Source organism: Rhea pennata, chromosome 13 (assembly GCF_028389875.1).
Source record: "Rhea pennata isolate bPtePen1 chromosome 13, bPtePen1.pri, whole genome shotgun sequence".
NCBI lineage: Eukaryota > Metazoa > Chordata > Aves > Rheiformes > Rheidae > Rhea > Rhea pennata.
In genome coordinates, this window is record NC_084675.1 from 2,574,377 (window position 1) to 2,599,510 (window position 25,134).

Consider the following 25,134-nt stretch of genomic DNA (forward strand, 5'->3'; position numbering starts at 1 on the left):
CCCCACCCCGTTACTCACCGGGCGCCCCCGCCCTGACATGCTCCGCCTGCCGTTGCCCAACGTCCCGCCGGCGGTTACCGGCCGCCCCGCCCCGCCGCCCGCGTTCGGAGCCCGCCCTTCCCCCGGCCCCCGCAGGCGCCCCGGCGCGAGGGGCGCGCGACAGCGCGGGGCGGGGCGGGGAGCACCGTGCTCTGAGCTCTCCCGGTGCGGGGTCGGGCACGGGCACGGGCCGCACCGCCGCGACCCCTCCCCTGGAGCCGGCTCGGCGGCGGCTATCGGTGTCCATCCTGCGGTCGTCAATCGATTGCTCCTGTCTCCTGAGGGCCATGGGCGGGAGTCCCCAGCACGCATGCGCCGGGGCGCGCTGTCTGGCCGCAGCTGATAGGCCCTGTCGGCGAGCCCGGGAGCCGCGCGGCGAGTGCTGCGCCGCGGCTCGAGCCGTTTCGGCGCTCGCTCGTCCCGTCATGTCTGAGGCGTATTTCCCCGTGGGCCCCGGGCTGGGCCCCGAGGAGAACTTCCTGTCGCTGGACGACATCCTCATGTCGCAGGAGAAGCTGCCGGGCCGCGCCGAGAGCAACTTGCCCCGCCTGGCCTTCGCGCTGGGCCAAGCGGCCGGCGCCGGCTCGGGCGACTCCATCCTGGAGGTAACCATCGGGCGAGGGCAGCGGGAACTACAGCTCCCAGCAGCCACCGCGGGGCGCGGGCGGGGCGGGCGCCTGTGCGGCGGCGCGGGGCACGCTGGGAGCTGTAGGCGCCGCCCCCCCGGGCTGCGGCGGGTTCCCCCTCTGCCCCTCGTTAGACCGGGAATCGGCCGCGCTGGCTTTGCAGTCCGGTGCCCCGGGCTGCGTGTGGTTTTGGTACAGAAGCCTGTGCCCTGCTCTGGTCGCAGCATGGGGCCCTTGAGGTGCTTGGTGAAATCGGAGGAGACGCTGTAAAGGAAGAAAGCGCCCGTCTGGCACGTCCTGTGTCTGCACGGAGCGGGCCTCGGAGCCCATTGACGTGGCTAGAGTTTCTCTTCGCGTCTTAAACATCTTGGAGTTTTACTTCCCTGAAGTGTTAGAAAGAGGCGAGAACCCTAGGAGGTATTGATTCCCCCCCAGCATTCTTGCTTTGGACTCTGGTGGAATCGTTGCCTGGCCCGTACGCCCGGTTTGCAAGCTTTCCGTAATACTGGATTCTTCATTATTAAAGTAAAGCTCAGGGGTTGCTTTATACATGTTTTCCTGGGGAGGACTACTTCTGTTTGTCATATTTACGCAGGGATCAAAGCTGGAAATACCTCTCTGGCTTGCTAAAGGCTTACATGACAGCAAGAGAAGAATAATTTCCATGGAACTGCCAAAGATTTATAAGGAAGCCTGGAGGACAGTGTTCAGTGCTGATGCCAACGTGGTTGATCTGCATAAAATGGGGCCATACTACTACGGATTTGGCTCCCAGCTCCTGAACTTTGAGAACCCAGAGAATCCTGAGATAGCTCAGACTATCTTGCAGGCAAGTAACTAAATGAAGTCTTGGAATTTCATTTGATGCTTTTCCCTCTTGTTCTTGTTCCCAACTGCTCTGCAATACCCAGGAAAAATACCCTGTTTTAATCCAGGTGACTTTTGGCTTGAGTGAGGATTTCCAGATCAAGCTATATGATCCTTTTTGTCATATACAGAGCCTGGTGCAGTCGATGGGAGCCCCAAGCATGCATCCAGGAGTGGAGTTTTAGCTTGAAATTTTCTATTGTAAATACAGTATTTCATACAACAAAAGAGGACTAGAGAAGATGTGAGATTATTTAGTCTGTGCCATGGCTACAAAGTAGAGTGAATTCACCCTGTATTACTTCTATTTATCTAACCTGTTTTTAAAGCTCTCTAATGATGAGAGACTTCACAACCTCCCTAGGCAATCTTGTTTCAGTGCTTCACTATTCTAGTCTTAGAAGATTTCCCCTATTGTCTAAACTAAATCTCCTTTGCCCCAATATAAGCTCTGTTCTATTTGTTCCATCCAGAGTAAACACAGTGAACAAATTATTCCCTTCCTTCCTGCAGTAGGCTTTTATGTATTTGAACACTGTGTTTCCAATCCTGGTTTTTCTCTGTGCTGGAATAAATGGTCCCAATTCATTCAGTATCTCATTGTGGGTCATGCTTTCTAGATGCTGCTTGTCCTTATTGTGCATTCCTGGAGTCTTTCCAGTTGATCTGCTTTCCAGCATCTACTTTGAAGTACAGTGCTCTGAACAGCGTTTATTCTCCTGCTTCAGCCTTGCCTTGTACTGATGAAAACAAAAAAGGTTACTTTGTGAATTTGCTCGGCCATGCTGCACTTTCTTTGTTCTAGTGTAGCATTCTGGTTTTTCATAATAGCATGACATTGATGCACATTCAGCTTGTGGCCCACAGTAAAACAGTACAGATTGCATACCCAGACCATCATTCTTCATCCTGTATTTGCACAGTTTGTTATTTCTGCCTTAATATAAAACCTTGCACTAGTCCCAGAGGAATTGCATCCTGTTATTTTCAGACCATATCTCTTAACTTGTCAGGATAATTCTGAATTATAGTTCTCCCCTAAAGCTTGCTTGCAGTCATTCTTCCTCTTCCTCCTCCTCTCTGACGTTGTTGGCAAACTTAATAAGCATAATCTCTATCCTGTTATTAAGCTCATTAATAAAAATACCAGATAGTATTTGGTTTCAGTTAGACCCATGTAGAACCCCACTCAATATATTTTTCCCTTCCAGATAAAAGTTACCAATAAATGTCTCTACCCACCCTATATTTTCAGCTAAAGAGTGGTTTAGCTATATCTTATGCATGTGCCTCATGACAGACGTCTTTCTACTTGCTGCTTTTCTTCTCTTTTTAAGGTTCAATATCGTGCCATAATGAGAAATTAGGTTGGTCTGTAGAAGTTCAATCTTGACAAATTTGTGTTGGCTGTTGTTGTTCTCTTTATTTTCTTCCAGAATTTTATGTATAGTTTAATTGTTCCAATATGTTTCCAGGAACTGATACTAAGTTGATGGATGTATAATTCCCTGGCTCTTCCTTCCTCCCTCCCTCTCTCCCATTTCTCTTGTAAAAGATAAATAACATCTTTGTCTCGTTTTGGACTTCTATGACCTCTTCTGTCCTCCTTGAGCTTTTAAAGATAACCACTAACAGCTCTGAGATTTCTTTAGCCAGCTTTCTAAGTAGTCTAGGACTATTGCTGCTGGCTTTTTTTTTTTTTTTTTTTAAGGCTAATGCAAAGAGGCTTTAAAGCACTGATGTTTTCTTGGCGTTTTCCATTGAAAGCTTGCTTTCTGTATGGAGAAGATGACCACAGCTTTCCTTGGCTTTCTGCTAATATATGCCTCGGGAAAAGAGCTACTTTAGCACAGGTCACACGTTGTCAGGAAAAAAAAGAAAACAAAATGTGTGAGGGTCTGCTTTTGCTTTACTAAGACAAAAAAAGAAAAAAATATTACCCTCCCCCACACAAATATTTAGGAACTAGAATTAAAAGACATGAATGAAGCATAACTATTTAGTGCTTGTGAAGTACTCAAAAAGCAAAATGAGAGTGGTAGAATATATATGCTATAACTAATAAGTAAAGGCTCTAGACTATTACAATTCTGGTGTTTCTGAACTTTTTCTGAAATAATGAAGCAAAATTCTCCAGGGAATGTTAACTCTTGTTTGTCTTCCTCATCTTTGCTTTTGGGAATAAAATCTTTAAATATGAGTCTCAATGCTTAGCTTTTTAAGATATTAAATAGTTGTAGATTTAGTTTTTAAAATTTGATTCCTGGTTAAGATTTTATCAGCATTCTGCGTTCTTTACAGTGACAATTTTGGCTTAACCTCCAGGCAGTTCATAAGTTGCAGCTTGTGTGTTCGTACAGCAGTCAGTGTGGCATGAGATTCTTGCAACTTTTTTTCTAAAGCCAATGATTGCTTGTGAAGTGAGATGGAGTAGATTGTAACTCAAGCAGGAAATGGTCTGCTTTTTGTGTCCAGGGTTTATAGGTGCTATGAGCAAATAGCCTTGCTGGCCATTGACAGGTCTTTGCCTAGTTGTGAACAGATGGGTCAAGGCCTACATCTTTGTCTTTTTGGTCTCAAAAGCTCAGGTCTCTAGCAGCTGAACTGGAGAAGTCTTTGTATTATCTGTCAGTAATTCTGCTTATCTTCTTTAGACATTTATTAGCCGTTTTCGTCGTATTATGGACTCCTCTCAGAATGCCTACAACGAAGACACGTCAGCACTGGTGGCTCGACTGGATGAATTGGAGCGAGCCTTATTTCGAGCTGGCCAGAAAGGGTTGAATGACTTTCAGTGCTGGGAGAAGGGACAGGCTTCTCAAATCACAGCTTCCAGTCTGGTTCAGAACTATGGGAAGAGAAAGTTCACAGATATGGATGGTTGAAAGCCTGAGGAACATGAAGCTGCACTGGGGGACACTGAGAGATCTACACTCTGGCACAGAAAAGAAAGATGAGTTGCCTTTGGGAAAGGCCAGACTCCTTGCCCATTAATGGGAATTTTTCTGTATATCATCTTTGGATTAGACAAGTGCAAACTTTTAAAGGCAGATGGCAAGTGTATTAAAAAAGTAATAGATTTCATCACAGGATATCTTTACAGCTTACTTGTATCACTCCTGAGGATTTGCAGTTCTAGTGTTTCCCCTGTGGCTGAAAGAATATGCGAGGCTTTTCTGAAAGGGTAATAAATACTTATTAGTCTTCCAAATTCATACTTACAGTACCAAATCTGTATGGGGAAAAAAGAAGTGTAATTCCTTATATTTCATCTTGCCATTTGCATTCCAACCTCCTGGGAAGTGCTATTCAATTTTCCCCATTCTTTGGGGAACCCCAGTGATGTGAAAAAAAAAAGTGTGGTATAAACTGCCCTGATATATATATCTATATATATATATATATATTTTTCCTCATAAAGTTATACATAGAGGTGTAGCAGCTACTCTTCATTGGACTTCAGGGATTCTGTTTGTTGTGTTTCGGCAGTTTTTGCATGCAGTATTAGTGCAGAGAATAACCTCTGTTTATCCATGCAACAATTGAAGTTGCCTTGCAGGTCTCAAATACTGCCTTGTTCTCTCCCTCCCTTTTGCCTGCCCCATCAGGGTGCCTTGATTCTGCGCCGGAGGGGAGAGTGTTTTCATGTGATGTGGGCAGCTTTTGTGATGGAGACAACTCTACAGTGGGGCCTGTGTTGAACTCCTCAGCTCATTTTACAGAGGAGCATCAGGAAGTAACAATGTGTCAGTCTGGGCTGAATCAAAAGCAGCAACTTTGATGGAAACTGTCCCCCGTTATTAGTCTGAGCCATCTGTTTTCCCTTGCAAAATTCTGATTGTGAAATTTGGGCTAATAATGAAGAGACAGAGCAAATGAATTGTTTCCTTCCTTCTGATCCATCAGTAAAACACCCTAAGTGTCATTTCTGCCAAAGGATGCGACTGGAATTGGAACTTGCTAAACAGCACAGTAGTTATTTTCCTATATAGATGTAGCTGTCCTTAAGTCTAGATTTTGTGCAAATCTTAATGGATAAATGGGAGACAGGAAGCAATTCCTGAGGTCAACAGAATGGTCATTCTTTGAAAGTAAATATTAAACATTTTAGGGGTGTTTTCAAATATCTGTAGAAGGTGGCCCTGGAGGAATAACTTAGAAGAGGGGCTGGGGCTCAGTGGTTCTGAGCGCTCCCTCTTTGGGAATCACTGCAAGGGCGGAGTGGACCTGAAACAAAACATTCAGGATTTCATATCCAAATCTTTAGGAGCTGTTACTGTAACTGGAGATGTATTTGGATAGCAGGTATGTCAAACAGGGTAAAGGACCTCGAGTACAAAGCATGCCTGGGTGTTCCTTGGAAAAGAGGAGCGAAATTTCCCTCTCTGAAGGCTATGGGAGAGACCCAGGTGTTGGATCCCAAAGCACCTTGGCGTTTCTGCCTGAGGAGCACAGGGCCAGCTGTCCTGCCACAGGAGGCTCATTGGAAGTTGTGCCTGACGAAGCTTTTCCAGTATGTGCAAGATCAAATGCTGCTGCGCTTAATGACTTAATGGCACATAATAGCCTATGCATTTTCATGAAGTGTTTGTGTATTTTTCCATTTCTGGATTTCTTTGTGAATAAATATTTTATAAGGGGAAGTTCTTCGTGTAAATTGCTGTTGGTAATCTCCCTGCAGCAGAAAAATTGTCGTGGAGAGGAGAGTGCAGGCCTTTACAGAACTGAGGCCAGGAAGGATAATCTGGGCTTGTTTCTATAATTCCTCTTCTCTTTTTAGGTAACACATTTGGGAGCTAAGTGCATGCAGTCATGTGAGCATAGAAGTAGTTCCTGTCTGACTTACCCCGTGTGGGTAATAGCAGTTTGCTGAAGTCGTGGGAGATAACATCCAACATGCCAAGCTGACATAAGCTATTGATCTTATAAATATGCATCTTTGACACGGGAGATGGATGGAGGTGATTCCATGTGATCCTGACTTTGGAATTTTAGGCTAGTTTATGGCATAGCAATGGGTAGTGGCCAGGAATTGACCCGTGTTTGTGCTTTGCTGCTTCAAGTGCTGCAGCATAGTCTCTTTTAAGTCGCAAGTCAAAGCTGTGCTCACTGCTTGAGCTGTGAGGAAAGTAAGCTTAAGTCCATCTTCGATGAAAAGCATTTTGGATGTGGAAGAGTCACCGAAAACAGTTATCTACAACAGAAGGATTATTTTAATGAGAAAGTGGCTTCGAAATCTAATTGGTTTATAAAAACCAAAATCACTAGTTCTTCAGTTTCCTGACTGATTTTTGGATCCAAGCTCATTTTCATGCATTTATAAGAATATTTTTCTTTGCTGCTGCTGCTGCGAGCAAAATCCAAGCAGGCAATGCAGATTTGCCAGCGTTTTTTACAGCCAGTTTCAGAGTGAGGAAAAATAATCCTTCTTCCATAATAGTAGTCCTCAATGTCACTTCAGGACTGGCTTTTTGTAAGTAGTCGCTATCACTTTTAGTAAACCTGAGTGTTTAGTAATAAACACCAGTAGGACCCTTAAAAATTTGATCCTATGTTTTAAAATTACAGAATTTGGTTAGATTTTTTTTCCCTGTAGCTGGGTGAAATGCTTTATCCAAAAATGCTTCGTTGTTGCTCCAGACACCCACTGCTGCTGAGAAGCCTTTTAAAATAACTAACAAAAGCCTGCTCTGTAATTCTTAGGAACACAAACTGTCCTTCATGGTTGCACAACAGCAAGCTACAAGTTAGAGGTGTTCGGGCTTGCGTATTTTCAAAATAGCACAATAAATCCTCATTGCAGAACTGTACAAAAGAGGTCTGAAAGGGACTTTTAAGAAAATCATCGCTCCCAATGACCCCCAACTTTTAAATTGAAGGACTGTTGACATTTATGAAAGAAACATTCTGTGGCTTTTTTTATTATTATTACAGTATTGCCACAGTGGTTTTCATTACAATCAAATAAAAATTTGGCAAAGTTTGCGGCGCTGAGTAGTTATACGTTTACATGACAATGTTTGAGTTTGAATGATCAGCTATGGGCTGACCTATAGCCCAGTCCTTTCCCTGAAGCAAGGGTTATTGGCTCTGCCTAACTTGTCCCAGAGTGATGTTTGTCTAACCAGGCTTTTAGAAACCTCCTTCACTGGAGAACCCCCAGCCTGCCCGGATGGTCGCTTCCCATACCTGACCAGAATGTCTGATGAACAAAGTTGGAGTTACTATTTACTGGAGCTACTATTTAGTGAAACAGGAGAAAGCAGGGTCGCTCTTTCTAGCAGAGAATCCCCGTCAGAGTGATTTGTGAAACCGGAAAACTTCCTCTCCTGTGTTTCAGATTAGCTTCTCTTAAAACTCCTAGCGCTCTCGTTTATCCCTTCTCTGTATTTTTGTCATGTAAATGAGGTAGTCATGGAGGTATGATCCCCACTTAAATACCAATAGCTCTGCAAGGAGTGTGCACAAACTTTCTCACCTATCTAAATTACCCTTTTATAAAACATTTATGTTTCTTCTTTTGCCCTAAACAATGTCTTGGTTTGTCCTCTGGCCTTGATTGATTTTTGGTTGGCAGAAAGAAACTACTGATTGCTTCTGCCAGACTGAAAGCCATAAGTGTCATTCTGATTTCTGTATCAGAGATGTGTAAGTATCGAATTGGATGAAGAAACAGCAACCAGGAGAAGAAACAGCAAGAAATGTTTTGAGAACTGACGTGCTTAACACTGCATACTATTTTTATCAGGGAAACTGGCACCTAAGTTAGGACCACCAGCCTCTGATCTCCATCAGGGATTTTCCAGCTGTTTTCTGGTGACTAGCTGTTACAAGACCTACCTTCAAAATTTTAATTGAGCCAGTTGCACGGCAGAGATCTGACATAATCGAAAAGAAAGTGGTGAATGCATTCTTTACATAGAGCTTCTCCTATCCCCAGACATGTGCTTTTTATAAAACACGTTGTCTGGTGCCCATGGCTCAGGAGATCGTGGCTTCATTTTAGTTCTAGCTCTGTCTCCCTGCTTGGCAGAAGGCAAGTCACACAACTGTTCCTTGCCTCAGTTTCCTTTTCAGACAAATGAAGATAACAGTACCTTATGAGAGTGTATTTTGTCCTCTGGGTGATAGGCAGTGTCTGATCTTGTTACAGCAAATCTGCTAGCCAGATTTTCACAGCTCAGCTGCATCTGCTGAGGCTCAGATCCTTACTTGATAAGTACTTAACACAGCATCTAAAAATTCCCCTTTTCAGAAATCACTGCAGTTTCCTTAATCATTCCTGTTAAAGCCTCACTGCCAAGCTGATTTTGAGATGCCTCATATCTGATAATGTTAAGTATAAGCACTTTTCCCAGGCTATCCTACCTGAGTAATCTGTCAGCCCTGCAGGAGAGTGGCCAGGCATGCAGAACTGAGCCTGCATTTCTGCTCTCTTTTCCTGATGTTACCTGATCAGAAGTGCTTTCCCTGGAGTTGAGAACAGCCTGAGCACTAAATGCTGAGCAGTGTCTTCAGTGGGATTTTGCACAAAATTGATGGAACGGTAACAGATGTGGTGGTTTTATCACAAGTGAGTAATGGGGGAGGCCCACCTGCGCTTGCAACTTGTGTCTGATGTTTCTGTTTTGCAAGACTACCTTTGGAAACTGATCCGTAGTAAGAGTGTTTTCTTGTGTTTTACATTGACTAGGCAATTTGATTTAAGTCCGTGACAAGCAGAATCTGCTTCTGAAAGAAGCTATGCAGGTTTGGGCTTCCCTTGAAAGTGTCTCCTGGCTGACGGCGTTTTGAGGACTTGCCTTAGGATGTATCTTCTGCCTCAGTGGGGTAGATTGTTTCAGAATGAGAAACAATTCTTTGTTCTGAAATTAAACCTAATCTAGTGTCAGCAGGACCTTGAAGATTGTGTAAACCGATTAACATCATGTGCACACTGCTATGGAGAGAAAGGCAGCCTACTGAGGTTGTGCTGGAGTTGAACATAATGTATTAATTATTGTATTGAGTTTTTACCTAGTTTGTTGTGCTCTCTGACTCAATTTGCACAAATATATCCAATCTCTTCAGTGCTAAGAGAAATCTGCAATGAATCAGGGTCAATGAAACTGAAAGCAGAAAGCTTCACACTGCTTGCATTCTCTGCCCGAACAGCATCGTCATCTCAGCCGGAGTTGGACAAACCGGTCAGGCTGGAAATTTGTGCACTTCTGGTATTACCCAGTTTCAGAGACACTGAGTTGCTCCTTCTGTGCCATTCTGCAGTAGCCTCTGTTGCTGGTTGAAATGCACATGTTGGATTTCCTCGGTGTTTCCTGGGGGATTTTGAAACCACGACCCCAAGAAGGCCATGGCCGGGGAGGGTCCATGTGTGCACTGCATGTTAACAGCCAGGAGAGGGGGCGCTGAGCTTAAGACGTCGTTTTTGTCCGAGTCCTACTGTTAGCTACCTACGTTGTACGTAGAGAGATCCCTGGTGGTGCTTTTCTGCCTTTGAGATCAAACTTGATGTCTAGGTGACTTGCTATTGCATACGAAAGGAGGAAACGCAAGTCAAGGGAGACCCAAAACAGAGCTTGGATTGTGCTACATTGTCCTAGATTTGAGTGAACAAGTGTGGGTGTCGTGCTTGGCGTAGATGCTGAGAAAGAGGTATTATTGTTTGGTACCTACAGAGGCAAGTGGTACTGCCAAGAAAGTGTTGCAGGCAAAGGAGAAGATGGACGGACACTTTGCTGTGCCACTTGAGTGGATTTGAGTATGCTCAGGACTCAGTATGCTGACTACTACCTGAGTGAGTGTGAGACTCACCTCATCATTGCTCAAGTGAGTGTGTCCTAAGGGGTCCTGTGGCAGTTCAGGCAGGAGTGGGATGCAGAACGTCGGAGCCCTGAATTCTACTGCCTTCTCCTTCACACGGTGCTATTTGCTTAGCCCGCAGTTTCAAGGCCTGAGCAATGGAGGTGGGCTGAGTGCGTGTGTTTAAAGGCTGTGAATCGCAGAGATCAGCAAGGGCAAAGAGCAGCAGGCTGGTGGCACGTCTGTTCTCTCTCTGTCCCATCCTCCCCACCAGCCTCAACACTTGCCATCCAGAAATTGGAAACATTGTCTGCCAGTGGGTGTAAGTTCTACTGCCCTCTCAGCCCTGATCCTTGTGGAAGGAGCTGGGTTCTGTGTGTGGCTCTTCCCCTTTCTGCAGTTTATCCTCATGGCTATCCTTTGGGATTTGTAGGAACAAGCAGAGACAGGGAGAACATCTAAAGTTGCGTCTGTGCTCTTCTCCTCATCTGTTGCTGCAGGGAGCTCTCCTAGCTGCTAAGCATCAAGAAAAGCAGCTTTGAAGAGGCTGCTACCCACAGCAGTGCTTGGAAGCACTTGGCCATGGGAGCAGCATGCTTAGGAAGGCAGCTGGCCACACAGGAGTGAGGCAGATGATGGCAGCCACAGCAGTCTCCTTGGGATTGCTCAGTGAAGGAGATGAGTAGGGAGGAGATCATGGGAAGCCCAACAACCAAGGAGAGGGAGGATATCTAGAGGCCCTCAGAAGGGGTAGGTCAGCATGCACTCATTTGAAGGAGTCTTGAAGTGTCCTCCCTTTACCATCACATCTGACTATAACATCTGCATAGTCAAACTGCAAGGCTACTTCTGGCCTTTGCATCATTGCATGGTGTGTCTGAAACAAAGACTGATGTGAAGAGACCTGGAGAAGTATAGGAAGGTAAAGGAGAGGAAGAAGAGGTAGGAACTGGAGAGGCATATCGAGGAGCAGAAAAGAGCACAGAGGAGCTTGAGACATGATGGGTTGAAGACAGTGAACTTCCACCTTCCCCAGGTGCTCTTTTCATTAGTAAACTGGTTTTGCTTCGTAGAGGAAATTGCTCCTGGGAGTCTGATTCTTTCCTGGGTGGTGAGGGCTTGCCAGGCTCTATGCCCACTTTCTGCAGAGGTGCTGAACTCGCCTGGAGCCCAGCCAAGCCAGCCCTGTGTTGCTGGTTTTGAGTGAGCTCCTTGAAAGAAGAGTGGCACAAAGAGCAGCAAGTGCTGTGGCCACCAGACCCCTCTTCAGTTGCTATGGAAAATTACAAGGGGCGGCACAACCCCCCAAAGCCAAGGCATTTGTTCTGGTTTTTGAAACACTTCATTAATGTCATTGACAATACCAGCAGGTTCCTGAGATTAGCGCGCTTCTATTTTTGAAGAGTTATTTCTAATGGCAAGCTTCCAGGCAGTGCCAGCAGCTTTAGCAATCTTTCTATCTGGACACACTGTGGTCTTTTGCCTTTTATTAGTCTCCGTGAAACCACATAGCTCCAGCTCTTCCCAGATGCTCCCCCACCCCTCAAGGGAAACATATTTCCATCAGGTTTTCTAGCTACTCAGTGACAAAGCAGAAATCTCACGTGTTCTAGGACAGAAATTGCCTTTCTTCTACATGCTGGGCCTCAAGCAAGGCCTGGGCTTCACCTAAACTGAGCAGGATTTGGGGTGGGAGAAGCATATCCCTTCCACAGATATGATTTGCAGAGTACAGTGCACCTTGCCACCTCAGACTGCTCTCTAGTTGTACATATGTCTAGATGCCCGACTGCAGGTTCAGCTTCTCAGAAGAAGCAGCATGTCGTGCTGATGGAGGAGACGAGGAACGCGGCTGCCTCGGTGCATGTTCCTGCGCAGGGCCACAGCTGCAGCACTGCAGCCTGCTGGGTCAGGAAAAGGTATGGCTGGGGCTGCAAAGAAAGAGGGCCAAGCAGCAGCTGGCATTCCCTGGGGGAAGGTGAATTTCCCCTGCTCGCAGCATCAACTCAGCCCCCTTGAAAATGCAAGCAGTTGGGCCTGATTCTCCCCAGCGCCAGCTGGAAGATGAAGGAGCACAGCAGCATCCCAGGGCCAAACCCATCTAGTACTGGTGTTCTCTCCCAAGCGTTTCTTTACTTGATATTGCAGTATCTGAGCTATATTTGAGTCATGGGAGTCTGATATACTGCAGACTGTCCTTGCTCCCCTGTCTCAGGCTCAGGTTCGCACTGACAGCAGTGTATTAAAAGCACTTCACTTTGAATTACCCTACCCAAACAAGAAGGGGAGAGGGGAACTCCCAAGGGTAAAGACTGCCTTAAAGCTTGGAAAGTGTCTGCTGTTCTCAGTGGGATCCTGTAAGATCAGAGAAAGATAGGTTCAGCATAAGAAATCCCAATTTGCCTGAAGATGAGCTTGAGAAACTGCAGCCCTAAAGGTAATCACCCCCCACCTTACCTCCTCCAGATTTCTCTGCACCCAGAAACAGGCAGTGGTAAGGAAGTGTCTCCTGAGAGTTGAGATGGTGCTGTTTCATCTCTGTCCTGATACTGTGATTAAAAAAAAAAAAAAAACAGTGGCAAAAAAGCAAATGGAAGTTGTAAAGGTCCAACTTGTGCTCCCAGCTTGTGTGGCTTATAAGGTGAGGCTTGTCTCCAGCTGTTCTGTTGGTCGCTCAAGAGCTCTGGGATGTTCCCCTGGTAAAACAGAAGCACGTGGAAAAGTGTGACAAAAATGGCTTACCAAATAACTCTCACAAACAGGTCTCAGCTGGACAAATAAGGCTTTTCCCTGACTTCAGACCAAGAAATTACCAAATGCTTAAGACTGCAGTGTGGCTTCTTTGCTCAGGGGTTAGAGCAGGAGAGGAGTGAGGAGAGGAGCACATAACACCGTAGCCCTGTGATGACAGAAATCAGCATAGCTTTTTTGCATCATTGACGTTTTGCTGCTTGTAGGGTCCTTAACCTCCAGCAGTGGAGGTGAGCACCTGGACATCTTCTAGTGTGGCTGTAGCTGCAGGGACCATGAAAAACAAGACCTGTCTGTCTGTGATAGCTGTTTCATGCATTACGATAGTCACAAGTGTTGATTCAGCAGGAAGGCCTGGCCGTCAGGCCTGGGCGATGCATGATGCGAAGTGCTTACAGAGTGATGCGGGGCCCACTGCAGCATGGAGTCTCGCCCACTTCTTTCTGACCTTCCTCTGTTTCTGCTCCTGACACCTCAAAGACTGCCTCAAGCGTTACTGTGCTCCCTCTCACTGCCCATGACATGGCTGGTTCCATGTCACACTTGCCCTCCCCTTTCCAGTGACTTCATCTCAGTTCTCGGCAGGTCAAAATCCGCTGGTGCCAACTGAAAGGCTGCCCTGGGGCTTACCGAGGGCTTCAGATCAGGCCCATAGCACTTGAACTTGGCAGCGTGCTGGAGGAAACAGCAAGGCAGAGAAAGACGTAACCCCACCGTCAAACCGATCCCCAGATGGTTGTTTCAAGTCCGCAAAAAGACTGCAGCTTCCCTGTGTTCCTCTGCTCCTCTGGTGAGATGTTAATATTGGTTCAAACGAAAGGGTGGCTGTAAGCAGCCCCCTGGGAAGCAGAGAGCTGGGAGATGAACTGACTGGCTCAGACCACAGATCAGCCAGAGGCAGGGTCCTGACTGAGCGCTGCCGCACGGTCCCGATTCCTGCTGCAGTCCGTAGGTGCCCTTGTGATGGCAGACGTCTTGCTGCCAGGACGCAGGCTTCGTTTCTTTTCCCTGGTGTTCTCCTTGCCTACAGGATGCTCAACAGCCCCATTCGCTGGGCGGGGGGGCGGGGGGGGTGGGACAGCTCCACAGCTAGGTCAGGAAACAGAGACTCGTTTGTGGTGGAGTAGCTGTGCCCCGGCCCTGGTCGTCATTAACGGAGTGCCTGCCCGACGCCTTCCTTCTCAGGGCTGCATAATGCAGTTTTTAGTGACTGCTTTGGCTTTGAAGCCGGGCCAGGCTACAAATCAGAGGAGGAACCGCAGCCATTCGTGCATCCTTATCACATCCTTTGCGAAGGCTTTCAAAGAAAAGTCCCTGCTGGATGCGAGCAAAGCTCTTTTTTGCTTGTAGAGATCTGGGGAGCCCTGGTGGAGCAGAGCAAACCCAAACCGAACGCATGTTTTTCTGAGCAAGACTGCAGTCACTTGTGTGGCTTTACCCCAGTGAAACCAGTGGAGTTGCTCCAGCTTTGCACCAAACCAGCTGGGTTTATTGCAGTTGCTGTGGATTTACCAAGCACTACCTGGAGTCTGAGCTGTGATTTTGGGCTTTCATGTGCACAAATACTGCCCTAGCTGCCTGGGTGGGAGTCTGTCCTCTGCTGACACAGGCAGAACGGCGTTAATGGATTATCACCTCCCTGGACGGGTCTCGGCTACGCTGCTCCGGTGACTGGCGCTGCTCCCGATTTACACCAGCATCCTCAGGATGGGGGCTGTGGCATTGCCTTTGCAGCCCTGAGCACGCAGTGACATTTCACACCTGAGCATCTCTGTGAAGCGATCCCGCTCTCATCTCCAAAGCCTGCCATAAATCCCAGCTGGCAAGGCTGCTCCCAGCAACCAAGGGCTTTGCCTGAGTCAGCAAGACACAGGATGGTACAGGGAAAAAGAAATCACTTTAAGTCAGTCCTTGGGAATGGCATCCGCTTTGTGGCAGAGACCGATTTAATCTCCTTAGCAATCGCCTCAGTCATAGAATCAGCAGGATGCTAATTAATTGAGAGGCACTCAACTATGGATGCTTAGATCCCTCCTGGCTTTGAGTGGAGCCCTTTCAGGTTTGACTGGAGTAGCTGGCCACTCTACTAATGAACGGGTCTGCCTCAGGTTGAAGCCCGGCACCAGGTGTCTAAGCTGGGGCCAGAATTGCTGATCCCTCTCTGCTGACTCTGGCTGGACTTCGGATGTCTTGACATAAGTGAGATGGTCCTACTGTCTGTTGGCCTGAGGAGCAAGCTGGCTAGCTGATTGCTGGGGGCCCCATGTTTTGAGGAGAGGGCCAGGAAGAGGGGAGCCATGAGGACGGGCCAGTTTGATCCTTTCCACTCGGAGGACAGCAGTTCTGTCTTTGCAGGAAGAGGTAGCAGGACCTGGGTACAGCTCACACCACAACCAGCTCTTGCAGATAGTGTGATAACACAGCTGACCCCAGCACGCTGGGCAGCTTCCCGGCATTTCCTGCCTGCCAGAGCAGGGCAGAGAAAGGTAATCCTGGTGTCTCACTGCACTGTGGTGCCTGCCAGAACCTAGGGATGCCAGTGTGCAGCCAGGAATGGTATCAGTCTCTGCACGCAGTTTAATGTGTATGGGGAGGCAGTGTGATGGGGATGGGGAAGACATGTGGGTCTGCACTGGCATCCACTGCTGTATGGGCACTAGGGAGCATTTAGGGGTTTCTCCAGCATGTAAATGCAAAACCAGAACTGGTCCTAAGTAGGACAGCTGGGAATGGCAGCCTCCAAAAGTGGCCTGCCCTCTGCTACAGAGTATGGGAGATGCTGAAGGATCAGCGTTGGCCTCCTGTTTCCCTGCCAAATTCATCCTTGCCCTCTCACAGCCCTTGGCTCCCAGCTGGGTTTGACCTTGGCGCAGGAGCCCAGTGGATGGGGATGGCTGCGATGCACTGGATCCCTCACCCTGCCTCTCCCCAGTCTCTCTGGCCTGGAGCTGGCCCCTTGTCTCCACCCTGAAAGCCCACAAGCTGATTAAGCCCAGCATGTTAATTGGCTGCGACAGCTCATTTTGTTATCTTGCATTTAGTTATTGATGGGGTGCGTGTGACTGGATTCACAGCGAAGGTCAGCACCAGGCTGGGCCGGAGCCTGCCTTTCTGTCCGTCCCAGGACATGGAGCCGAGCTCCTGCAGCTGCTGGTCTGCTGCAGATGGGCTGTAAGCAGGCTGTGCAGAGAGACCGGATGAACGGGTTTGGTGTTTTTTGCTATTCAGGGATGGCTTTGCTCTCAGGTCCCCCCTGTGCCTTATGCACAGCCCTCTGCCTAAGCAGGCTGAGCATCTGCTGAGCCCAGGCCAGCGCTGGCCTGTCCCTGGGCCTCATTCGACGTGTCTGCCAGAAGAAGAGGCTCTGCAGTCATGCTGCTGGGGAGCAACAATGTCAAGATGGTTTTATTCACACTGTGCGATACCCCGCTGCAGGAAGATGTGGAAATCAGAGGAGAAGCAGGTTCAATGAGGCCTTTGGTACCCATGGGCGAAACCAGATCTTTCCAGAGCTTTCACATAGCTGTGGATTTAAGGCTCAGGAAACCTCCAGGCATTGTCGAAGTCCAGAGTAAAAGAGGTTTCCCTGCTTCAGGGACAGAGGCTCAGCCCCACGGAGTGTCTGGCTGTTGGAGATAGTGGCACTGGAGACCAGCGTTCAGCAGGATGGAAGCTCAGGGGGATAGGAGAGAGGGGGCAGGCTTGGCCGGTGCTCCTGACCAGAAGCTGCTGAAAAATCCACCAAGTGCAGGCATGTCAGAGGTTGCCAGGACAGAATTGCCCCCACTTGGAGTCCTGCGGCAGCCGCAGTGCCTGGAGGGGCTGGATTTGCAGCCTGGCAGTGGGGATCAGGAAGACACGCTGGTGGGCCGTGATTAAAAGCTCCAAAATCCTGGCTCAGGCCCTCAATCCTACTGAGTATAATTTCCCAAAGAGCTTGAGAGCTAGGAAAGGAAGGCTTATAGTCTCCTACCTAGTCTCAAGCCGAGGAGGGGAATGGCTGGAGGCCTGCCTCTGCAGTAGGGAGGGCTTGCTCAGAGTTGCAAAGTGATGGAGCTGAGCGTTAACCCCTGGTCCTGGAGCAGCCATGTGATGGTGCCGTTGGCCAGCCCTCTGCTTCCCTCCCTGGGACCTGCCAGGACCACAGCCTAAATGCAGAGTGACAAGAGAGTGCATTAGCGAGGAACAGGATCAAATCGTTAGGAATGATGGATCTCCCCAGAGCTAGAGGGATTGATCGGCTGCTGGTCAAGGAGAAGGTCAGGGGCAGAGCCTCAGGGATGCCTGCTCATGCCCGGGCAAGGACTGGCTGGGTTGATGGCCGTTCCTGCTTGTGCTGCTCTGCCCCATTGCCCCCTCCTCCTTGCCCAGAGCCCCAAGCAGCAAAGCTGTTGCCTGTGAAATCTCCAACTTGTCCACTCTGTTCCAAGCTTCTTTCTTTTCATGACCATGACCCTACAGAGCCACCTGACCTCAAGGCAGAGCCACCTCTGCTCCAGCAGAGGTGCTGGTTCCCTCCAAGCATGGGGAATTCATGGGTGATTTCTCTCAGGGCCTTGCTGTCCTTCCTGCTAGCAATGGTGAGGCGCAGCCCCTCCTCGGCTCTGCCGTCCACCCTGGAGCATGAGCCCAAGGCCCAATCTGGTTTTGCCTTGGAAATACTGGCAAGGTCCCAGGAATCTGGGCAACAGAAATGGAGCAGATCTGGCTGGATCAGTTTTTGACTGCATAAATATAAGGAACTTCAAAGCTGTGCAGGCTGCTGTGGCCACCCAGGGCGACTCCCAAAGAGCCTCCCTTGGGGACAACTGTACCAGGCCAGGCTTAGATTTGGGCTAGAGCAGCTCATTTTCACAGCCAGCCTGTTGACTTGTCTGCTGCCATTGATGGGTATCTGCCACCTTCCTGGGAAAGTTGCTGGGTGTCACAGGGAGGCTCCCCTGCAGCCTGGATGGAGAGCAGCAAAATGAGAGCCAGCCCTGCTGAAGTGGTCAGCACCGTCTTGCCAGCGGTAAGGGAGCATTGCTGGGCTCACCTAAGTTTGCTTCTTGTCTTTCCCACATTCAAAACTAAATACAATCTGTTTAAAAAGTTGCCAAATTCCCCTGTAGACTTCATGGATACAGCAACCTTGTTGTGTTGGAGCAGTGTTCCCATGCAGCTGGGAGATGAAAAGGGGAGGACTAACCTCCTGAGAACCAGGGCTTGCTAGGATGGAGCTGCCCACTTAGGGTCTTGCATTTTATGAAGCTTGCTGCAGTCTGGAGAGAGCTCTGAACTCTGCTCACCAAGTGGATCCAAACCATATGAGGATGGAGATCAGCCCCCTCCTCGCTCCCAACTGGCCCATCCATGAGGGAGCTCCTGGGGTCTTCAGAAACACAAGCACTGCCAACCCGAAGGCCTCTGTGCCCCTGGGGAACCTGTGTGTGTTTCAGGGCAGCTTGAAGGACTCAATCCCCCTTAGCTGCCAGCATATTGCTTCAATGCATCCTGTTCTTGCCACAAGGCAATGCACCAGTGATGTTCCCTGGTCCCTGGAGGAGCAAGGCATCGTACTGCAGAACGGGGACCCTCTCCCTTCTCCTGGCTGAGCTCCTGGCTGCCAAGAACCAGTGGGGCAAGAGATTCTGCCTAGCCAGGCCTGACCTGTGAGTCCTCGAATGCCGCCAGCAGGGTTTGAGGAGCTATGGAAACTTTGAGAACAATCACGTCTTCCCACTCTATCACCCTCCCCTGAAATGAGAACGGCAGCTCAGAGCCAGAGGAGCCGTGCCTGGAAAACGGCATTATCCTGCTCACCAGGAGAAGGTAAGAGTGGGCATCGTTCCTGCAGCGCGATGAACGCCGTGTAATTGAAAATGCTTATTAAACGCTGCCTTTGAGAATGTGCCAGTCTCTGGGCTCCTGGGAGAGAGACCCTGCCGTCTCTGCTCTGTCTCACTCCTATCAGCTTGTTAAACACATCTGCACACACGCAATCGCTCTCTGAACGGCTCTGCTCTGCTCTGCTGACAGGTATTTATTTAAAGCCTGGCTTGGCTCTGAAAAGGGACTGTCACAAAAACGTCACCGCGGGGCCCTGCGTCGGTGCTGCTCACTCAGGCAGCAGGGAGGAGGCAGGGAGGGACGGAGGGGGCTGCTCGGGAGGACAGACGGCCAGGAGGAGCGTGCGTTCACCCACGCTGCTGGTATTTGGGCTCTAAGGCCTTGGTGGCTCAGCAAGTGCCACGCGGGGGCTCTCTGCAGGCTGAGCCCTGGCAAATAGCTGCTCCAGAAGAGGTACATCGCGGTGGTCACCGGCCATGGGAGAGCTCTTGGTGTGCCAAGCCCATTCCTCCGGCCTCTCCTGATGCCTCTCTGCATGTCTTGAAGAAACTTGTCCAAAGCAACGTGGTTCCTGGGGCTAGGACACCTTGACATCACATTAAACATCTTTCATTTTCTATCTTTACTTTGAGAGCCTCTTCCTGTTTGTCCCCAGTGGAGCTCCAAACAGACAGATGCAGACTGTAGTGAGGACGGGGTTACGGCCACCTTGGTGCATGTAAAACCCAAGGGAGATGAGTGAACCCTGTGGTTTCCATGTGTTTCGGTCCAGGCTCTGATGTTCCTGGAGGTGTTTCAAGGCCTTGAGATGGAGCCTGTTGGATGTTGAGCTCCTCGCTGGCTGCAGCCAGCTCACAGGCATGCAAAGCGGTGGAGGGGTCCCCTCGGCAGGGTGACTGGCCCGCGCAGCCCGCCCTCCGGTCCTCTTTGACGTCTGCCTGCACGCGTGCTTTTTACCTCCTCTCTGCTGCTGCTCCTGGAGACGTGCTGTTCCCTGGGCAGTCAAGGATATATTTGTGTTTGCACTCAGTGCCAGCATCATCTTCATCTTCATCTTTGAGGCCAGGGTGGTGGGGGGGGGGGAGGAATATGATCGCCCCTGCTCTGGAAAAGCCATGCACACCATCTCTATGGGGTTAAGAGTGCGGGAACATCTCGGCTCCAGCAGGCCCAGGCTCCCGCGGGACCCTTGCATCTCCCGCCCAGCCGCGACCGCAGGCACTGGGGGGATATCGGATGCCGACGGCCTCCCGGGTTGGGGGCTGGGAGGACAAGGAGGAGGCAATGTCTCCCCAGCTTTTGCTCGCTTTGGGGCGTGCTTTGCTCGCTCCGCCCCGCTACTCTGGCTTTTCAAACCTGCAAAACGCAATGCCTAGATTGCGATCGGCTTTGAAAAGCTTCATCCCAAAGAGAAGGGAGTTCAAGGCAGCTCCGTGCCGCTCAGGCAAAGACGGGGGAGGAGGCTGGATCCACGAGCAGAAATCAAACCTAATTAGCACAAGTGCTCGTGAGCTCACTCTGTTTGAAGGCGCGCACACTGCTGACGTACTGAGCTCCGGGGCCAGATCCCTCCCTGTATAAATCAACCTTGTTCTGCCATAGCCAAAAATGCACTTGGCTGATTTACGCGGCTGGTGGATCCAGGCCTTGAATTCGAGGCAGATGTGCCAGGCTTGGAAAGGAGCTGATAGCAACGTCCCCTGGGCTGCCTCGTTCTTGGCGTCGCCCCAAAGCTTTTACCCCAAGAATGCAGCGGACCCATGGGAATTTTTCCTGGCAGGCTTGTTCGGCGGTGGGGTGTTCTCTGTATTTTTTTTTTTTTTAATATCATTAAAATCCTCCCGTTTCCCCGAGACGGAGGGGCTGCGAGTGCAGGGAGGAGCGGGGGCCGGGAGGAGCAGCCGTCCCCGCAGAACTGGGCCAGCGACTCAAGCGGCGAAGGGAGACGCTCGGGGTCTTAATGAACTTGAACGGGGGCCCAACCCTATTAGCGGGACTTAGCGGAAGAGTCTCTCGTTAGGGCCTCGGAGCCGGGGCAGAGCTCGCAGCCAGGATGGAAAATTACTGCTGGCCCTGCGCTGCGAGGGAAGGAGGCGGCCGGCGAGGCTGGCGGCCTGCCAGCCCAAGCACATGCCTTGCACCGAGGTCGGGCAGCACCCGGGGCCGGGCGAATCTCAGCTCCAACGAGATGCCCCGCGCCGGGTCGTGGAGGCCACGGCCCAAGATTTTTGCTCTGCTGAAAAGGATGCCGAGCTGCCTGCAGGGTTGCACCTTCCCGGCTGGCTGGAGGTGGCACGGCTGGCTTCTGCCCGTTGCTACCAAGCTGTGGTCTCACGTACCGACTGCGCCACGCTGCAGCCTCCCTTTGCTCTGCACAAAACCCGGCGGTCCTGGGGGGACCGAAGCCATCCCGGGGCCAAGCACGTGCCTGGAGCTCCCCAACAGTGCCAGTGGTTTGGGCGCTGGGTATGGCATTCAGGATTGCAAAGCTGGGGCAGATCACTCCTGCCCCGGGGTTGGAAGAGGATGGGACGTGGGCCGGTGCCTGTCACCAACAGCCAGTTTTCCAGCACCGCTGTCTGGTGCCCGAGCCGGCCTGGTCCCCGTCTGGCGGTGACCGCGGCCGTGGAGGTGCTGGGTGTCTGTGGTCCAAGACGGAGCAAGGCAGGGCCAGGAGCTGCACCCCGCAAACAATGTCTTTAGTTAAGGTCAGCAATAAAAACAGCACGCTCGCGCGCAACCCAGGCTAAATTTAGCCCTCTGGCTGCTCTGTGCGTCGTAGCCGGACGGCCCGCGCCTCGGGGTGTTACGTAACCCCGTTAAACCCTTCAATACAGGTGGATCGAAGGCGCGGACCCCCGTCCGGCACCTTGAAAAGCCCAACCTCCGGGCTTTATTTTTTGGGGAACCGCCGCTGCGGGAGCGCACCCGTTTGCACGCTTTCCTCTGCGGGGTACGGCACCGTTTGCACTGTCCTGCTGGGCTAGAGATAACCCGGGTACAAGTGTCCAGGCTGCTCTTATCGCTGCCTCTAACAGCCCCAGGGGTGTTACACAGCCCAAACCCGCTGCCGGGGCTCCGGCTGGTCCAAAGGGCATCAGGAAGGAGCCGCCCCATCATCCCGGCGGCCGGGGCAAGACGAGGCTGAGCATCTCCCCGCATCCCCGTCCCCCCTGGCCACTGGCACCCATGGTGCTGGGGCCAGCTCTGCCGCCTGCCGGCGCTGGTCGAGCAGAGGGCACCCGGCCTCAGACCACAGGGAGCCGTCGAAACCGCCCCGAGCTGCTTCTCTTGCTGCCCCCAAATTAGCCGGTAGCTCAGGGCACGTCGCAGCCTGGAGCTGCGCATCTTGCTTCAAAACCCTTCAGTAAATTCTCCCTGGTCGGCGCCGTCTCTGCCATGCCGCGCCAAAAGTGGAGCAGCTGCAAGGGGGTCTGCGGAGGAGGCTGTGAGCCTGGCAACCCTCTCCTGGGCCAAGGCACTCCGTGCCTCAGTTTCCCTGCCCAGAGACCCTGCGAGAGGATGGGCAGCGCAGAGCGCTCCGAAATCCTTAGGCGGCCCCAGGGATGTTTTCCGCTTGCAGCGATGCTCAGTCTGAGGATACAGGTAGCCGGTGCGAAACCCCCATCCCCACTCCTGCACTTAACCCCTTGGGCTTCAGGGGAAAGCTGCAGCCCCCATCGCCAGCGCAGGGTCCGAGCGGCTCACAGCGGGCCTGGCCTGGGCCCGCACACTCGGACCATCGCTGGCCGTGCCGCACGGGCCGCGGGACAGACGGGAGCTGCTGCTTTGGCATCAGCGAAGAGAGCCCTTCCCATCGCTGGCATTGGCGGTGCCGTGGAAAATTACCCAGCTCTGCCCGCGGTGTAGTAAACCCGTGCCCCGGGGAAGGAGGGGGGGCTGCAAAATGACGTTGGCCAGGGTGCGTCCTTGGAAAACGCACCAGACTGCCGGGGCAGAGGGATCTGGATCGCAACCGAAGGGGCTTAAAATAGCATCTCCCGCAGCGTGCCGCCTGGCTCGGCCCCCTCCGCTCGCTGCCGGGGCAGGATGGCGGCTCCCGCGGCGTGAAAAAGTTAATGGCCCTGCCTTCGCCTGCTGGCTGCACCCTCCGCTCCGACCCAGCAGCCTGGAGAGGCAGGGCAGAGGCTCAGATCCGGCGGGCGCCGCCGCGTTTCTCGCAGCCTTTGCTACGCTGATGAGCAGAGGGAGCACGGCCGGTCTTATGACCAAGGCTTGACTCACCTCGCAGCATCTGGCTCCTTCCTCCCACCTTCCTGCCTCCCATCCTGCTGGGGCCGAAGCAGAAGCCCAACATGCTGCACGTCCAAGGTGCCCCTCCCCCGGGTTGCTTGGACTTTGCAGGTGCCGTTGACCCTATGCTGGAGAGGCTGATGACCGGCTACCGACACACGTGGGGACCCCATGGCAGAGCAGTGTGGCGGGGATGGTTTGCTGCAGGGAGCGTGGCCTCGCGTGTCCCCAAGCACTGCTAACGGTGCTCGGGGCTGCAGGGACATCTGCCCGTGCGGTTTGCTGAGGGAGGTATCTGGACATGCCACCTAGAGTCCTTCAGAAGCTGGGCTTCTCTCCTTGGACCACCAGCTGCACAAGCTCCTGCTGCTTCAGGGGCCCAAGGTGTGTCCAGAGTTTGCAGGATGCTGCTCAAACAGCTGCAGCCCAACTTCAACATCTGGGCTGGCAGCAACGGCTCTGGGCAAAGGGCTTCTTGGGGCCTTGCCAGACCAGCTGGGAAGCATGGGTGCCAAAGTAGTGTCTGGCAACAAGTGGCAAGGCAGGGGGTGTGAACGTCGGAGAGGTCTCCAAGTGGCACCCCCTAACCCCCCGCCAGCTTTGGGGAGCCCCCGTTCAGGGCTGTGACCTCCCTGAGGCTGCCTCTGGAGCCAGACCTTTATGCGCCCAGTTTAGTGTCGCATGGCTGAGCTAAAAGCACCGTGCAAAGCCATGTGGAAAACGCCACGTTGACCTGTATCAAAAGCACAATGAGAAACAATGTGGAAAAATCCATGCTGTAAAACTCCCTCGCTTCCCTTTAAACACACAATTCAGGGTGCAAGCGACTCCGCATCAGCGGGTGGTTTCTAAACCCTCGCATGGGGTTATGCTCCGCTGTCTGCAGCTCAATGCATGGAGAGCTTGTGCTCTTCCCAGGCCTAATTAATGGTGCAATTATTTCAGCCACACGGCTGGCTCCTTTGACAAGGTAGCCATCTAAAAGCCATTATTTGATAATGTTGGATTTGATGCAGACAGGATAAATCCCCGGTGTGAAAACCATTTATTCTGGTACAAAGCCCTGGCAATCGGAGGAGGAAGTTTAGATTTGCACTGGATGATCCGAACCCGAGCCTGCCTCGTTCAGAGGAACCCTTTGGCCGCTGGACCCAGAGACGGGGAGGAAACACAGCTCTGAAGACAGGGAAAAGCTGACCTCCACAAGAGCAGTGTATTTGACTGGCTCCCAGTCGAGGGGTTAAATGGTCCCTACGTTCCCTCCTGTTTTTTTCTGCCTCATAGGTGAGAAGGCGAATGCAGCCCAGGATGCAAAGCTGTTGGTGACTCAATGGGAGAGGCTGAAATCAGCTGGAAACTGGTTGCCATCCAAAAAGCCAAGGACAAGCTGTTAAAACAGATGTACCAGGCACAGAAATTAATGTCCGTATCAGCAGCGTGTATCTTTCCAGCCCCTTAGCAGGAGTCTGTGGGATGAGCTGTGCATCGCCTGTGGCCAGGAGACGTGCCCGTAACTGAAGGGTGTCATGAAGTAAACAGATACATTGGCCACCGTGGTCAGCCGTCGGGATATACGAGACTGATACCTAGCACACCAGACTTGGTGTAGTTGCCAAAGCAGCCTATGGGCATCTGCTGCATCCTGGGAATTTAGGGTTGGGGAGCAAACTGAGATCTCCAATTGAGGGTCGTGCTGACAAGGCTAGAAATGATCCCCTGAACTGGCCCCTTGAAGATGCCAGCGCCGCTCCCAAGGCCTTACCTGGTGGTAACCAAAAAATGCCTTTCCAGGTGTCAGCCTGATCCCACTACCTGCTGGTCACAGAATCACAGCATGGTTGAGGTAGGGACCTCTGGAGATCATCTAGTCCAGCCCCCCTGCTCAAGTAGAGTCACCTAGAGCACGTTTCCAAGGCTTGTGTCCAGGACTGGTCCCCCAGGGCAGAGGTTTTCTCTGAGGTCCCAGAAC

At 51.2% G+C, this 25,134-nt stretch overlaps 1 protein-coding gene across 1 annotated transcript; it reads left to right on the forward strand.

Annotated features, from left to right (window-relative positions):
• Positions 1-334: 334 nt before the first annotated feature.
• On the forward strand, positions 335-6,175 carry GINS3 (GINS complex subunit 3). The gene is made up of 3 exons (XM_062586760.1): positions 335-644; positions 1,261-1,494; positions 4,187-6,175. Exons 1-3 carry the CDS (start codon positions 465-467, stop codon positions 4,415-4,417), a joined length of 645 nt encoding a protein of 214 aa, XP_062442744.1. The 5' UTR covers positions 335-464; the 3' UTR covers positions 4,418-6,175.
• Positions 6,176-25,134: the final 18,959 nt, after the last annotated feature.

What these genes read in the sequence shown, in the direction of transcription:
- GINS3 (XM_062586760.1), top strand. Translation starts at nt 465, where the DNA reads ATGTCTGAGGCGTATTTCCCCGTGGGCCCCGGGCTGGGCCCCGAGGAG. An exon ending in CGGGCGACTCCATCCTGGAG is followed by an intron (nt 645 to 1,260) that starts GTAACCATCGGG and finishes ATATTTACGCAG; the next exon opens with GGATCAAAGCTGGAAATACC. An exon ending in TAGCTCAGACTATCTTGCAG is followed by an intron (nt 1,495 to 4,186) that starts GCAAGTAACTAA and finishes TATCTTCTTTAG; the next exon opens with ACATTTATTAGCCGTTTTCG.